This window comes from Arachis hypogaea, chromosome 1 (genome assembly GCF_003086295.3).
Source record: "Arachis hypogaea cultivar Tifrunner chromosome 1, arahy.Tifrunner.gnm2.J5K5, whole genome shotgun sequence".
NCBI lineage: Eukaryota > Viridiplantae > Streptophyta > Magnoliopsida > Fabales > Fabaceae > Arachis > Arachis hypogaea.
The window spans coordinates 5,716,618-5,734,057 of NC_092036.1; the positions used below are offsets into that span (position 1 = coordinate 5,716,618).

The window sequence follows — 17,440 nt, forward strand, 5'->3', positions numbered from 1 at the left end:
ACTGTTTCTGGTATAGTTAGCAGACTACATTTTTGACTCCATAACATGGTGTGTCTCTTTCCTCGGTGATTAACTGAGGCATATTCTGTTGTTGTTTTTGCTTACTCTCGCTGCCTTGTACTCCTCTTAATATTTGTTGGATTTGTTTTTCATATGAATCAATACGAGTTGGTTTCAACTGTTCTTTTAGTTTTTCTTTTCCAGAGTTCTTTGTTGATTAAGAAGTGCTTTGGATTTCTTTTAGTGACCCTTCATTCTTGACTTCCCCATTCTTTTCTCCTTTGCCTTCACTAAGTGTGCAAAACATAGCCGGATATATCAACATCCTGGAATGGTTGATCCCATAGATACATTTTAAGGACCCCCTTGCAATGAAAGTTAGGGAGCTTCATGAGGGGAGATATGATTTGTGCTTAACTTTCACAATAGAGGTCAGAGGACCTTACCAAAGATGTCTCTGCTTTGTGTAGGACTGTAGGGATAGGATAATGGGTTGTTGGTTTTTATTTTAGTATTTTCAGTTTCAAAATATGTGAAGAAAAATATGAAAACAATAATACAATAAGAAAACAAAAATAGAACAAAAAATACAGGATCTTTTTCAAATTTGTTGCAGAAATTGTCCAGTTGAAATTGTACAACAAATTCTTCTCCTGCTTGAGTACATGTCATTGCCACATCTCAACAAGAGGTTCATTAACAGCAGTATTTAGTAAAATAAGAGCTTGATATGGGATATGCAGGGGTAGGTTATTAGGATGGGGAAGGAATGAGGGAAAAATACAGATCATGGTCAGAAAAGCATTGCACAGCTTGGGCCCCCTTTGTTTTTTTTTTGTCACTTTTTTCATATTTTATCCTTTTTATACTATTTTTATTTTCAGTATTTTCTATTTTAAAAATAAAAAATACTAAAAATAAAAAAATTATTTTTACTTTTTTTTATTCACAAAATTCCGGAAAAAAAAACAAGTACTGAAAATAAAACATCTGAGTACGTAAACTAAATGTACTCTTCTGAGTTCTGATAAGTGATAATAAAATCCGGATGTGATGGTTCAATTTAGACCAAATATAATTATGTTTTTTTTTTCTTTTTTGTTTTTTTTTGGGCAATGAATATAGTTATATTTAAGTGATATTATTATGTTCCTTAGTTCTTTGACCTAAAGAGTGAAAGCCCTTAATCTTTGCCCAAGCGTCCTTATTTAGTACTCCTGATGCATTTCCTTGTGCTATGTTGATTTTTTTCCCCTCAATTAAAACTAACAATGTGTGGAAGAATGATTTTGTTACAGCTTTGCTTTAATCCTTCAACATAGCATGGTAAATGTTTTAACATAGCATGATAAATGTTTTTGTGATGCTTTACTTTAGCTAGACATGAATAGTAATGCTATTTTGCCCAATTTTTTTTGGAATAATTTTTGCTTGAAACAGCAAAGGGAAGCAAACTCAAGTAAAATAAAGTTATTTTCTTTGGATGGTTGGCCACATTCTTTTTATGGTTAATCAATGATCATTTTTATGTTACCCTTTTGCACATCAAATTAAGAACAATACAAACAACAAAAAATATAGATGAAAAACCAAGAGTAGGAATCCGGGTACATTTAATTAAAATTTTATATGTTTGTGTCATTTGTTGCTTTTATTCTTTTAACGGAAAAAATTCAGGTGCAGTCGACTTCACGTGAAGTTGATAGCGGAGAGTCGTTAGATGAAAATTTAGTCAATCATCTAACGGCTCTCAATTATCAACTTCATGTGAAGTCGACACTGCACTTGAGTTTTCACCTCTTTTAATTGACCATTAATTGCTAGGATGATTATGTTTTTTTTAATTCGGAATCAAATTTTATCATATATTTTTTCTTTTCTCTCAATTCAATTTTGTAATACATTACTAAGTTGATCAATAGCATTGATTTTCTCACTGTATTTAAAGAGAGAAGCACCAACCTAGGAGAAGAATAAATTATCTCTTCTCAAACACAAATTCACATCTGTAATTTTTATGACTTTGATTAAAACATTGGAGTTCTAAAACTTTGATTTGATCATCATCAGGATTGTTTTTTTTTACAAAGAAGGGTTTTTTTAAATAAATAAAATAAATATAAAATTTATCCATATAGATACGCATATAAAAAATTTACGTTTTTTTTTTACTTTGGTACATATTTCAGTTTTAAACAGGACATTTTTTATTAACGTATTATGTTTACAACAGTGATAATTTTAAAAAGATTTTGATTCTCTAAAGTTTGAATTTTACTTTAGAGAGTAATTGTGATCTCTCATCATTAATTGGCACATCGAACGAAGCATGTCTTATAAGGGTGTGGATACCTCTCTCTAACGCATTTTGACGAGTGAGAGTGATGTTTTGGCTATCATCCCTATCGTCAAAGGCAAAATCGTGAGACTTTATGTGCCAAAGCGGACAATATCGTGCTAGCGGGTGGTCTGGACTGTTACAGATGGTATCAGAATCATAATCCGGATCGATGTGCCAGCCAGGGCGCTAGACTCCCTTAGGGGATGGATTGTAAGTGCTAGCGGGTGGTCTGGGCTATTACAGATGGTATCAGAATCAATCCGGATCGATGTGCCAGCGAAGGCGCTGGGCTCCCTTAGGGGATGGATTGTAAGGCCCACATCGATTGGGGAGGGGAACGAAGTATGCCTTATAAGGGTGTGGATACCTCTTCCTAGCATCACGCGTTTTGACGAGTTATATTTATTTTATTTATTTAAAAAATCCTGATAAAGAATGATGGGGGAGTTTAGATCTATTTAAATCGTAATTATGTTTGATAACTAGAATTATTTGACCTAAGTATAGAGAATTAATTTTTAATTATTTAATATTAATTATTTTTATTATAAATTTATTCTTTCAAAACTTATCTTTTAATAAGGTTTTTAGGATTTATAATTTAAAAATATTAGTTGACGTTGATAAAAAAAATTAACTCTTTAGTTGTATTCAATTATTTGTAGGATTTATAATTTAAAAATATTAGTTGACATTGATAAAAAAAAATTTAACTCTTTAGTTGTATTCAATTATTTGTCTGATGTCATATAGGAAGAATTGAAGAACTGTGTTTGTTCCTCTCTCTTTTCAATCAACAAAGTAATTAATAATTAATCTTTAAAAAAATATTTAAAACTAAAACCCAATTAAAACATTCAAAATTTAAATAAAAATATGTAAAATGAGATAAAATACATCCGATTTAAGGTATAGAATTTAAAATTTAAGTTTATTATTGTGGATTTAAGATTTATAATTTAAGATAATCGAAGGCGGATTATTGTGGATTTAAGATTTATAATAGTATGAGTAATGATTGACTGTGAGATGGATGAAATTGTGGTATTTTTAGAAAAAAAAAGTAAAAAAAGACAAAAAAATAATTTCAAAAGATAAAATGTGATTTTTTTTATTGGATTTTTTGGCCAACTTTATAGTTTTTGGTTGAATTATTGGCGAACGGTATTAGTTCTCTAATATATTGGTTGAGTTGGAATCCCAAAATTAAATTAGATTTTTCACTTTTTAAAAATTATGAAAGATATTTACCCATAAAATATGAATATTGATAACAAGCTCATTTTAGTTGAGATTTTAACTCTAACCTAAATAAGCAGTAACATTTTTGGTTAATTATAAGTCAATAATATATTGTCACATTAGAAGGAATATTTTACCCTCTATATTATAAAAAGTTCTAGAGTAATTGCCATAATTTAATTAGATAATAGGATAAAATATTGGATTGCTTTCTGCCTAATTTCATCATTATCAAAAGTCCAAGAGCATGTGAATTTTTTTTTAATGCGAGAATATATACAATATTATTTTAAATTTTTAGTAGACCATGCTATACTGGCTAAATGATTATACTTGAAACATGCTTTCTTTTAATCATTCATATTTTTCCCTCTTTGAGTCGTTACAATTTTGAAACTTAATTAGTAGAGGTTCACAATCCAAATTAGGTTTAGCAAAATAAAGTTCGTCTTGAATCATATTTGGGTGCAACGATTAGCATTGGAACATTTTAAACGCGTCCAAAATATTGCTATCATTTCCTTTTTTTTAAGTCATGATTTCATGTTTATACAACATTTTAGATATATTATGACATCAGTTATATTTAGATATATTAATTTAAAATATTAATAAAATAATGACAAATAAAAAATATAGAAGAATAATTTGCACCTTTTCTTGTCTGGCCATTATAATTATCGGCATTCTTTTTAGGTGGTGGATTATTGACATTTTGATCTACCTAAGAATGTATTCTAAAGTCTAAACTGAAAAATATATCCAATTTCTTATATATATCCAATTTCTTAGGTAATTAATATCTCTGCTACTCTAGGTTATAAGGTTTAATGAGTTGTCAATATATGGTTAAGGTTTTGGAGATTTCATATATATTTTAAACAATATTCTGGGCAAAATTAGGAATATATTAATTTTAGAGTATTTTTATTTTCAATGACCAATATGAGACAATATAATAATAAATAGGTGAAATGGTGATTTAATATTTTTTAAATAAAAAACTCAACACAATAAAATAGAATAATAAAAATATATAAAAAAGTGTTAGATAAATCAAAAAATAAAATTTTATCTATAATCATCTCCAGCATTATAATTAATAATTATTAAGATAAATATCATTACACTCTTTGTAGCTTCTAAACGTTTTATTGATCATTTTAGCTGCATATATTTTTTAATTTCTAAAACTCTTATCATTTTTTTAACTAAGTATTTTAAATAATAACAAAAAATTCAATCAATCACCTTTTATCAATTTTATGCTCTTCCTTCCTTATATACACACTTATCCAACTTTTAAAGTATTGTTTAATTCATTTACATCATGTTGAATTAATTCATCAAATTCGTTAGAGTTTAAATATCTACTGAAGAGACAGAAAATGAGTTGTTGTCCATGATTTCGAATCTTTAAGATTAAAAATTTATTTAAGATTCTTTTTTTTAAATATGTTCTTGATTTCTTCTACTTCTCTCCACACTCACTATACTATAAAAAAAACTGAGAATTCAGAGAGTAAAAAAAATTGAATAATTCTAAGATGTGAGGAGAGGAAATGAGAGTTGAGAAGAGAAGAATGTAGTTCTCTTACTAGTTTTACAAGATGAAACTTACAAGAACAAACCTCAAATTTCTAGTCTCATTTTCTGAGTTTATATACTAACTGATTTAACTCATTTGCTAACTATAAATAAATATCTAATAACTAATTCAATTATTAGTTTATCAATTATCACTAACCGTCTCATAACTAATTTTCAAGTCAGAACTTACTAACGACTTATGCTACTGTTCCTGTATGATTTATACTTCATGTAATAGTATTTAAACAAGATAGAATAGTTAACATATTTTATTTTAGAAAAATTATAAACACACATAAAAAATTAATTATTACATTAATTATTTTGGTGAATGTTAAAGTTGACTTAACTCACTTTCACTAATCTAAATTCTAAAAAAGGAGTAGGGAGACAGCAAGCTAAGTACTGTTTGATTAATCATGATTATGGATATTGATTAAGCTTAGTGTAAACTGCAAAGTGAACCTTTTGTGGGTCCCTTTACAAGCTGGACGATAAAGTCAAGCATGCTTTCCTTCTTTTTATTTCTTTCTTTCATTTATTTATTTTTTAATTTTTTAATTTTTGTTGCTGCTTTTGGTGAAGTCACTTTCTATGTACCAAACAGTATTAATTAATCAATATTCCAAATAAACAATTTTTGTTTAGACTTTAGACTTTGAACGTGGCAAAATCGGAATATCCAAATTCCAACATTTGTTCTTTTTCCCCTCCTCTCTTGTCTCTGTTACTTCAATTCAATTCAATACGCGCTGAATCATCTGAACAAACGCAAGGTTTGATCTCAGATTCTGTTCATTCAATTTGTTCCATACATCAAAGCTTTGCAGATTCTCCGTTTTGTTTTGTTTTGTTTAAGCTTCTAGAAACTTCAGATCACTGGAATGGCCTTTGACCACTTGTCTTTAGTGATTTACTGATTTCAGTAGCTTAGATATGAGCATTTTGTGATTTGTAACGTGCACTGTGCTTGAATGTGATGTTGATTTGTTTCATTCATTTATTGTTTTTTGTTTTGTTCTTTTTGATAAATCTCAGGCATTTATTATTCCTTTGTCAAAATCTCTTGGATTTCTTGTTTTTGGTGGGGACAATCTTGTCACTTCTCAGTAGATTTAGATGTTTGTACTTTGAATTATGGACTATTCATGTTATAGAATGATTCAAATCTTAAAAGAAGTAAGCATACTGCAACTCATCTGAGAAGTTATCAAGCTGAATAAGAAAAGAACTATAACAGAAACATGGAAAAAGTTGATATGGGCTATGATAACAGCTTTCATTCATTGCCGTAATCGCTTGACAGTTGAGTAATCTACACTAGTTCAGTTATTATTCTTCTTTGAATGCCAAGTTTTCTGTTTGATGTTAGTTATTGCATAATGGTAGCTTTTCTTTGCTTAGCTTATTTACTATATATAATACCTAGTTCTCAGTATAAACTCCCCAAGTTTCATTCTTTCTCATTGCTTTGTCCCTAAATCTTACAAACCAGCTTTGATAACGTGGTCTGGAAAGTGAAATCATATTATTTACATTTGTCTCAGGTTCTGAGGACTAACATAAATCGTGGATTGAAGATTTATCTCATTATCAACTATTTTGGTGGAATATTAGAGCATACAGATAATGCCGGTTGCCAATAAAGACTTGGATTCTGCATTCCTAAATGCAGGAGCAAACCCGTATCCTTACAACCCATTTATGTTAAATTTCCTTATATTATGTGTTAAGTCTATTGAGTATTGACTATGCTCTAATTATCTTCAGGTTTAGTTTTTTATTTTTTATTTTTTTGATGCGCTAAAGAAAATTACAAATAAACTTGTATCTGCTATCATTAGATGAATTTCTTCTTCATTATTGAGGTGATGCTAAGAAAGGAAGTTGGAAAATCGGTTTTTGCATTTTAATAGTGGCCTGTTTTAAAAAGTAGTTGGTGGGCACATGAAGTGGTAGCCGGGAGACTTAACTTTTTAGTTTAATCTTTGTCTCCTAATTCTTCCAAATTTGTGTTTCACATAAAAGAAGAAATTTTGTTATAAAATGGACTTCCTTTCTTTCACCGGCTTTTCTGATTTTCACTTAATTTTCAATTTTAGAGGCTTAGAAATTTGGTGTATTGAGAATCAGCAGTTGGTTCCAGTGTCAAAATCAAGCCATGGAAGATTCTATACTGGAAGTGCATACATAGTTCTGAATGTAAGATACTGGCAACCTTATTTCTTTCTCAGTCCTTTTCAATTCATGAAGTCATTGATCGCTATATCACAATCGAAAAACCCAAGTTTTCAAAGATCCCATCACTATCCTTTCACTGTTTCACTATATTTTTTACTTTACCCTGCTGCTTTTGGATTTCAACTTCACCATAATGTCATTTTTAGTAGTTTTCTCTTTTCTGTATGTGAAATTGATACCTTTCTTTGTGTTTATGGAAAACAGGCAGTTTTTCCAAAAATTGGCACTCCTCAGTACGACATACATTATTGGCTGGGAAATGAAACAAAGAAGGTTTTTATCCACTCTTGTTTTACTGTCTTGCTTGCAGTGATAGTTGTTTATTACTCTTAATTCTTTTCAGGAACACTTGATTTTAAGCTTTATTACACTTATGTCTTCAGCCCTTAGCCTTAATGCAGTTCAACATTTTCCTAAAACAATTTTATGTCTTGTTTCTCATCATTTTTTTTATGAAATTAGATTGTTCTCTAATTTGAGTAGACGGTAGAACTTCTTATAGATGTAAAACCAAATGGAAGGGCTCATCAAACTATACTGACTAGTTTACAGTGCTGGAATTTCCAAAATAAAGCTTGCTTGACGTGCCATTGCTGATTTGGCTCATTTCTGTTTATCCGAAAGACATCAACAAAAAAGGGACTATTATGTCTGTGTATTGGATTATAACATTGTGCCATTATTAATAAATGTGGTTAGATAGATTGACTGAGGAAGGATATTTGGTATATTGGATCCAAGAAATCGGTGCCTAGAAGCTCATTCCAAAGTTACTTGTGTTATTAGTGAAACAAGTTTTATACAATAGTAGTTATGGACAAGTGTCATGTTGAAGCAATAATTGTTCTTTCAATGGAACAAATATCTATGAATAGATGGAGGATAGTCTAATAGTTGAAAGTAGAGAGAGAAAGATAAATATCACAGACAAAACTATTATAAAAAAAATTAGACTTTAATTGTTTCATTGTTAACATAGACACTAATTTATGCAGCCAATCCCACCATATCGGACAACTTGGTTGTTGTTGGAGAAAATATGATGAATTAAATAATGAACATAGTAATTGAGTTACATATGAGTGATGATTAAACAACATGATCTGCATATTGCACTGTTTCTCATAAGCAGGTGGACTCGGCTTTGGCATCAGAAAAGGCACTTGAGTTGGATGCAGCCTTAGGATCATGCAGTGTTCAATACAGGGAAATTCAAGGTCATGAATCACAGAAGTTTCTATCTTACTTCAAACCTTGTATTATACCCGTTGAGGGAGTGTTTACATCAAAGCAGGGGAGCTTGAATGGTGAATACCAAGTCCGCATGTACACATGCAAGGGGGAATATGTTGTTCATGTGAAAGAAGTAAGTTTTCTTTGAAGTTTGATAATTAACTGCTTCTATTTTCTGATAATGTCAATTTACTCCTTTGCTTACTCCTTTTGATAGAAAATTATAGTTGTATACACTAAAGCTATTTTCTATTTCCCTTGTCACTCCATAAATATTGTATGATCTTCAAATTAGTTCAACTGGATTTGCTTTTTTGGCCAATGATTTTTTCAAGGGGATGGAACATTGATTGTAAGCTTTACATGATTATTACTGTTGATCTGTTTAACAAATATCTGTATGACATGCTTATCGATTTGCTAGGTGCCTTTTCTGAGATCATCATTAAATCATGAAGATGTATTCATATTGGACACTGCATCAAAAATCTTCCTCTTCAGTGGATGCAATTCTACTATTCAAGAAAGAGCCAAAGGTTTGGAGGTTGTTCAGTATATCAAGGATAATAAGCATGGTGGAAAATGTGAGGTGGCAACAATAGGTTGGAATATGTGCTTCCTTTCTTTATTCTTATAACCATCTTTTTCTTTTCTTTTCTTTTTCTTTTTCTTCTTTTTTGAGTATACTCATCATTGTATAATTATTGTAGAGGATGGAAAATTTGTTGGTGATTCTGATGTGGGTGAGTTCTGGAGCTTCTTTGGTGGTTATGCTCCCATTCCCCGAGACCCACATTCTGTGCAAGAATCCGTGGTTCCATCTGTAAAGCTGTTTTGGTGAGCTTCAGAAATTCATGTGCATGTTGCTGGTGTGATTGCATCAATGCATGTGTTGATAATCCACACTTGCTTATCCTTATTCATCTTAAAGATCTCCAACGTTGTTATATTGGATCAATAGTGGAACTGATTAATATTGATATGCTTAACTTTTACCTTTACAGGATCAACTTAATAACATTAATGTTAAGAAACAATCTAATTCGTTTTGTTATTTGCTACAAATGAAAATAATTCTTTTAAGGAAATGTGTGAGATAGAGATAGAAGTAGAAAGTAATTCTGTTTACTTTCTGAAATACCTATGTTACTCTTAACTAAACAGTTTGTTTTCTCAATAGGATAAATTTACAGGGAAAACTTTGTGCAACTGGAAGTGAACCATTTAGCAAAGACATGCTTGAGACAGACAAGTGTTACATGTTGGATTGTGATAGCGAGATTTTTGTTTGGATGGGAAGGCAGACATTATTGACGGAAAGAAGGACAGCAACCAAAGCTACAGAAGTAAGAGTCCCTTTCTTTCAAGTTTCCCTTTTTTCTACTTTTCATGGAAGCCTCAGGTTTTTCTCGGTCTACGGTGCTATCTTTTAAGACTTAATTTACTTCCAAGTTCCAAAGAATCAGGCATGTTGAGATTGTGGGTTTTAGATAGAAGAGGCAGAAGAGAGAACAAAGGGTAAATGAATAATATTATGAAATAGGATGATGTGATACAATAGAAACACATTACTCCTATTTATAATAACAGGGATGGGGAAGCCGTAATCACAATCAAATAAGCAAATAATAACAATAAATATCAATATTAATTCTAAGAGATCACATCTGATATTCCTTAATGTTCTAGAGATATTATCTTGATTTCTAACAAGGCATATATACTTGTACTTATCTCAAATTTCATTCTCCAATTTAAATCCAGCTAACTTAGTGGATCTCTACCACACGCTCACTTTCCACCTTTGTTCTTGAAAATTTTATGTCAGAATCCTAACCATGTTATTATAGAGCCAAATTGTGTCCCCAAAAGAAATATATATTCTTAGGAGGGTTTGATCTTCAGATTTCATATTCTCTATATACCTTGTAGCCACAGTTCTTTTGTCACTTCAGCCATATACTCAAGAATTGAAACTAAAATCAATGCTTCATTATAAAATATGTTTATTGAAATGCTCTAGTTTAACTTTCAAAATCTAATTGATCCATTCTATCAATCTCAAACTACATTTCTTGATTAGTGCTGTGCTTAGATTTTAGTAAAGGGCAGTAAAATTGGAAATTTAGTAATAAATTCTTTGTTGAAATGTTCAAATGACAGATAAGTAAGACCAGGAAATTTTCCTTAAAGTGTTAAATGTCATGGCCTATTCTCACTACCATCTCCAAATACCAGGATTTTGTCAGAAATGAAGGCAGATCAAACAAGACTCATTTGGCATTTTTGTCAGAGGGATTGGAAAGTCCGATATTTCGGTCATATTTTACTAATTGGCCTAAAACAGCAGAGCCTAGGCTTTATGAGGAAGGCAAAGAAAAAGTAGCAGGTTTAGTACCTTATACAATTTAGTTGTGTTTAAGAAATATGCAATCATTTCCATAACCTGTAGTTAAATTTTGAACATTATTTTTCTTCTTTTGCCACAGCCATATTCAAGCATCAGGGTTATGATGTGAAAGAGCTTCCGGAAGAAGACAACGAGCCATCTATAGATTGTTCTGGGAAAATAAAAGTATCTTATTGCTCAAAACCTTGCTCTTTCTTGTTTCCAAATAGTCATACTTGTTTTTTAGCCAGTGTTAACTGTTAACTGAATACTGCAAATTCAGGTTTGGCTGGTGGATGGTGATGAATTATCTCTTCTTTCAGTTGCAGAGCTGACAAGGCTTTACAGCGGAGATAGCTATATAGTACAGTATACCTTTCCTGGAAATGGAAGGGATGAAACTCTCTTTTATGCTTGGCTTGGCTGCAAATCTGTAACAGTAAGCAATAGGCAATGTTTTTTGTTATGTATCCTGTAGGCAATTTTTTCTACTGAAATTCACATAAATTTATTAAGTTTTCAAAGTTATCTTATTTACAGACAATCTATTTCCTTTTCTTTAAAATAAAAATTATATACTATAGGATAGTCTAATGATGTTTTCTTAGTTTGTTGGAATTGCAGCCCATGATATCTTATTTGGCATTAAAATTAAAAGTGATTTGGAAGTGAAATTTTATTTCCAGAAGCTGTCTAAATTTTACCTTCAATCTTGTAATTATTATTATTATTTTTTCGTAGCCATGAATAAACTCGAATTCATGTATTTGGATAAGGGTTGGTGGTGGTGGTGGTTGTTATTGTGAAGAAACTCTTAATATGTTCTATTATTTTTGGCTTGCAGGAGGATAAAACAGCGGCCATTTCTCACATGAATATTATGGCTGATTCAGCAAGAACTAATCCAGTTGTGGTTAGTGACATTCTTGCCTGCTCTTTCATAATAAGTTGTCGAATAATTATGTGCAACAAATAAATTAATCTAATTTACATCACATGCCTGTTCAGGCTCAAATTCATGAGAGTAAGGAGCCAGTTCAGTTTTTCTCAATACTTCAGAGACTAATCATATTCAAGGTATGTACACACTATAATCTCATTTTAAGGCTATAGCTCGTAATTTTAATAGAAAGAAGCATGCGCTGAATTTTTCATTTTTCTTGTTGTAAGGGGGGAAACAGTTCAGGATATAAAAAGTTCATAGAAGAAAAAGGTATCACAGATGAAACCTACAATGAAACACAGGTAGCTCTGTTCAGAGTTCAAGGTACAAGTCCAGATAATATGCAGGCAATCCAAGTTGATCAAGTATGTTTCAGTGACATTCTTAACCCAGGGGTGAAAGTCCATTGTATTTTTTTTTTTTTAATCTCTAGTTACTAGAAAAACTGAGTTCCAAGGCTTGAAATGTTAAATGTGTTTTCTCTTTTGAATAAATAAATTAAATTGCATCAGTTAATTCCAAGCTTTAATAAAGCTCTTATTCAAGTTGAGAGCTGGAGTCACTAATATATTTCATTACTAACTGTTTCAAACTTTCAATATCTTGTTCTGATTGTATATGCATTAAAAAGTACTGCAGGACTGTAAGAAGTTAACATATTTATAGTTTTTAGTAAATATAATTTATTTGATGGAACCATAATAACATGATAATCAGAATAATTATTTTTATTTGTATTGTTTTCTCTTGGTCTGTTTAACTGATTTAATTGAAAACTGTTGGCTAGCACTAAATTGTATATTATGTTCAATTTCTCCATGTCGAATTTTCTCACTTTTCTATTCTTTCTTTGATCATATAACATAATTGTTATAGGTTTCAACTTCCCTGAATTCATCCTATTGCTACATTCTGCAAACTGAGGCATCTATCTTTACTTGGATTGGGAACCTATCTTCGGCTCGAGACCATAATCTTCTTGATAGAATGGTGGAATTGCTTAATGTATGTCACAATGCTACAATCTTATCTGAATGCTATTCTCTGGGAAAGAAAATTTAATAAAAGTTTTGGCATTTCGGTTCAGTTAAATTATGTGACTGGACATTATTTCTTTCTGTTTGTGCTATTTCTTCTAATGACTTGTGTAACATTTTGAATGCAACTTTCAGCCAAAGTGGCTACCTGTATCTGTGAGGGAAGGTAATGAACCCGATGATTTCTGGGATGCACTTGGTGGAAAGGCGGAGTATCTGAAAGGAAAAGAAATTCAAGGATTCGCAGATGATCCACATTTGTTTGCATTGAAAATAAATGGAGGTAAGAAGGATACCCTTTTGAGGAAAATAATCTGCTTCTCACTTGGTTTAGAATTATCCTGGATGAAATGACAGGGAATGCATGTCTAATTGATGGTTCTGTTTCTCACGCAAAATTTATTTGGATTCCATCTCAGGAGGTTTTAAGGTATATTGGTTCTACAAATTGAAACTCTTCATGTGCTTTATAAAATATTATGAATTGGATATCTATTACATATGGTTACATGTGTGTTTTGTTTGGCGTGCGGAAAGTACAAATCATGGTTCCAACTTCCAAGGAGAGGAGTCCATGTTTCAACTTATTTTGATATGTTGCTGAATTCATGTTGGGTTATATTTTAGCTTTAATTTTAAGGTTACCAATTGAAATTTTTTTATAAAAAGTATACAAAGTTTAAGCAGAAGGGAAAATAGCTCTCTTTTTCCACTGGGCCAAACCATGATTTGCTCACTATAAACCAAAAAACACCCTTAGCTTTTGAGAGTCAGCAAAACACATTATTGATGACGACAGACAATTCAAAAATAATTTAGTTTCATACAATATCGTCATTAATTATTATTGTTTCCATGTTTGCCAGGCTTTGTCAAATCATGTTATTAATAGTATCAGATTTGGACTAAGTGTGGCCTTGATACAACATTTTCAGGTGAAAGAGATATACAACTATACACAGGATGACTTAGTTACAGAAGATGTTTTATTGCTTGATTGCCAAAAAGAGATTTATGTTTGGATTGGCTTACATTCAACTGTCAACTCAAAACAAGAAGCTCTCAGCCTTGGATTGGTAAATTGTCTACTTTTCACTTGTGATCTTTTTAAATATATTTTTTCCTGAACTGATAGCCCATATGCCAAAATAACACTTAGAATTGTGAACTTGACAGTTAACACTGCTTCCTTATCCAAAGCTATATTAAAGGCATTTTGTCTGTTAATGGTCATTTCACTTGGCCGTTTATATTTCCTATACATTATTCAATGTTCATTGCTACTTTATTATACCTTGTAATTATTCTCATTTTTCTTTCGAAACATTGGACTTTAACCCTCTTGGACTCTGCTAGCGAATCAGCTTTAGTTCTTCAGTAAAAAGGAGTCCTACTGGTTGCGAAAATAAATTTTCTTCAGTGAGTTTAATTATAATTCGTAGAAAATAATTTGGATAGTTTTTTTCCCCACAGTTTATTATTAATTGTACGATAGCCGTGTGATAGGAAGTAATTCTTATTTCTCTATAAGATGAGATCAAATTTTACACTTTTCAGTTTAATATATAGACTTAACATTTGGTGCAGTATTTTCTTCTCACAATTGAAATTGTAATGAGCAGAAGTTTCTTGAAATGGATGTTCTTGTTGAAGGCCTCTCTCTGGATATTCCTGTTTATGTGGTAACTGAAGGTCATGAACCATCATTTTTCACTCGTTTCTTTTCATGGGATCACACAAAAGCAAATGTAAGTCTCATTTCTGAAGAGTCCAGTTTGACAGGACTGAAACTTCAAAAGACTAGAGGCAATTCCCTGCCACTTTATAGATCATGCTCTGGTCCTAAATCTGATAAACTTTTTTAACTGAAATGTGGTTGTTACAGATTCTTGGCAACTCCTTTGAACGAAAACTTGCAATTCTGAATAGAAAGTCAAAACCTTTAGTAGAAGTAAGTGACTTCCTGAACATATGTTTCTGTGAATTTTTGGTCTCGTCCTGGAAATTTTAAGCTGAGTTTTAGATAGCTTTCAGTTTTATTCCTTTGGCTTATGTGTCTTTCATCACCTTCTTAATCTACTATTCAGGGACACAATAGAATCCCATTGAAAGTCAACTCTAGGGAATCTACCTCTAATGGTCACAGAAGCATTTCTATTACACCCAGCACCCGCGGAAGAAGTAGTTCACCTGTACCTGGTGGTGCCGGCTCAGATTCTGGGCAATCAGGTGATCGGCTTCTTTTGAGCGCTGACTTGGTATCCAAGAAGCTCTTCGAAGGATCTCCTGCCAACAGCAGTGCTGGTAATAAGAATCCTTTTTATAAACAACAAAGTCTTTTCCCACCTAATATGGTTCAACGTGGATAAAAATAATGCTAGTGTCTTTCATAAATATATCTATGTTTAGCCCATATATATTTAAATCTTTTTTTAATAAAAATATTTTAAGTTTCTTTCATCAATGTTGTAATTTATTTAGTTCTATGTTGGGCTATATGGTGCATACTTTTTGCTGATGACATCGTGAAGAGAGGCTTTAGAGGTGTACAGTTTTGCATAAGCCGCAATAAGACAAAAATATATGAAATGTAAGTTAAGTAGGAGGAAGGGAAATATTAACACAAAGCGATTCAAGTATCCTGGGTGTATTATTTAGAAAAATAGAGATAGAGAAGGATGTATACCATAGGATTCAAGCAGTTAGTCAAAGTAGCAAAGTGTGTATAGATTTATATGCGACAAAAAAGGTACTTTTAGAACTTAAGAGTAAATGTTATCACTCTACTATTAGACCATTTATGTTTTATAGAATGGAGTGTTGGGCGGCAAAGGGTGGGCATGAGCATAAGCCAAGATGAGGATGCTTAGATTGATGAGTGACCATACATTTATAAGAGAAAAAGTTAGAGTAGCATTTATTGTTAAAAAATGTTGGAATCTCGTCTTATATGGTTTGGATATGTAGGGAGTAGACCAGTAGAGCATTTAGTTAGGAAGGTGGATTAGATGGAAGATAGACAAGTGACGAGAGGAAGAGGAAGACCTAAATAGATTGTACATGAGGTGGCCAAGAGAGACCTAATTTATTTATTGTAAAGAAGACTTCATAATTATTCTGTTGTCCAAAGTTTAGGTATGAATTTTAACCATTTGAACAAGTGGGACTAAATTTGGTGTATTATTTGAGTAAAATAGATATTTCTCACTGCTGTTGCCATCTACAAAATAAATTTTAGTATCTTGCAAATGGATTTCCTGAATGGCATTCAGTTTTTCACCTTTTTTATGATGATTTCATGGTTTATGTTTTTCTGTTCCCAGAACAAACAATGCCAGTTTCTGGTTCTCCAGGATCAGAATTGTGGTCCTCAAATGAGACTACAAGTATCATTCAGAAAGATAGAAATATTGATGGGGAGAATTTGATGGTACATCCTTATGAGCGGCTGAGGGTGGTTTCTGGTAATCCAGTAACTGGCATCGATTTAACGAAAAGAGAGGTATTTCTTGAACTGAAGAATTCTTGCAGCCAATTTTCTTATATTTACTCAACCTGTTCTTCTAGCAGCTTCAGATTTCTTTTCTTCCTGTTGAAGGATCACTGAGAAAAACCAACAAGTGAAAAACTAAAAAATGATAATTAAGTTCATTACACCATTCATTATTACTTTAAATTTCCATATTTTTTATTCTGTAGGTATTTTCTTCTTAGCCATTTTGATTTTCTTATGCTAAGAAAGTCTTCTTTTGACTATATATTCTGATGAAACTAGGCATATTTGTCCAATGAAGAGTTCCATGAGAAGTTTGGAATGCCCAAAACTGCCTTCTACAAGCTTCCTAAGTGGAAACAAAACAAATTGAAGATGTCCCTGGATTTATTTTAAGGCCAGGGTTTTTCAAGATAATCAAGATCATGGCCAAGAAATGCTTGTATTTTCTTGCAACACTATATATAGCATGATAGGAATTTTCTCTTATGTTGGTGCATATTGAGGTTTTGGGTTTGAGTGGCTCTCTTTTTTCTGTGATGTACATGAACTTTTCCACAAACATATTCTTTCATTTTATCTTACACTCTATTTTGTGATGAATTGATTATGGTTGAGGTATGCGTATTAAGGCTTTCCCTTAATAGAAAAAATGCAAGTTTATGAGTCGAGTTTACATTTTAAAGTTTAAGTTTTACGAATTAAGATAAACTTGAGTTTTTGGTGACCGAAATAAACTAAACAAAGAAAAACAAAACAAATAAAACAAATGATCTGTTTAAATAGAGGGACAGTTCCGTTTAAGACTATTTTTAAACTTCTCTCAAGGTGAAGGAAGCTCCACGTAAAAAACTTGTAACTTCTCGAGTTTGATTTCCTTGGTATAAAGCCATCTTCACTACTTTCTCAAATTAACTTAAAATAACAGCAA

At 31.5% G+C, this 17,440-nt stretch overlaps 1 protein-coding gene across 4 annotated transcripts; it reads left to right on the plus strand.

Annotated features, from left to right (window-relative positions):
- The first annotated feature begins 5,810 nt into the window (after positions 1–5,810).
- On the plus strand, positions 5,811–17,194 carry LOC112792134 (villin-1). Of its 4 annotated transcripts, none has more exons than XM_025835237.3 (23): positions 5,811–5,949; positions 6,721–6,858; positions 7,276–7,375; positions 7,619–7,687; positions 8,547–8,780; positions 9,072–9,249; positions 9,358–9,484; positions 9,828–9,993; positions 10,886–11,036; positions 11,137–11,222; positions 11,320–11,475; positions 11,881–11,949; positions 12,045–12,113; positions 12,207–12,374; positions 12,856–12,984; positions 13,152–13,299; positions 13,436–13,446; positions 13,952–14,092; positions 14,639–14,764; positions 14,902–14,967; positions 15,104–15,320; positions 16,340–16,518; positions 16,792–17,194. In XM_025835237.3, exons 2-23 carry the CDS (start codon positions 6,803–6,805, stop codon positions 16,903–16,905), a joined length of 2,760 nt encoding a protein of 919 aa, XP_025691022.1. In that variant the 5' UTR covers positions 5,811–5,949; positions 6,721–6,802; the 3' UTR covers positions 16,906–17,194. The 4 variants fall into 4 exon arrangements, with proteins under 4 accessions (XP_025691022.1, XP_025691039.1, XP_072092396.1 ...); XM_025835254.3 differs by having other exon boundaries at positions 12,207–12,344; XM_025835245.3 differs by having other exon boundaries at positions 5,937–6,478.
- Positions 17,195–17,440: the final 246 nt, after the last annotated feature.

Excerpts from the sequence above, each read along its gene's own strand:
- LOC112792134 (XM_025835237.3), top strand. The coding sequence starts at position 6,803 with ATGCCGGTTGCCAATAAAGACTTGGATTCTGCATTCCTAAATGCAGGA. Across the intron at positions 12,114-12,206 it reads AGAGACTAATCATATTCAAG|GGGGGAAACAGTTCAGGATA; the intron begins GTATGTACACAC and ends TCTTGTTGTAAG. Across the intron at positions 14,765-14,901 it reads GGGATCACACAAAAGCAAAT|ATTCTTGGCAACTCCTTTGA; the intron begins GTAAGTCTCATT and ends TGGTTGTTACAG.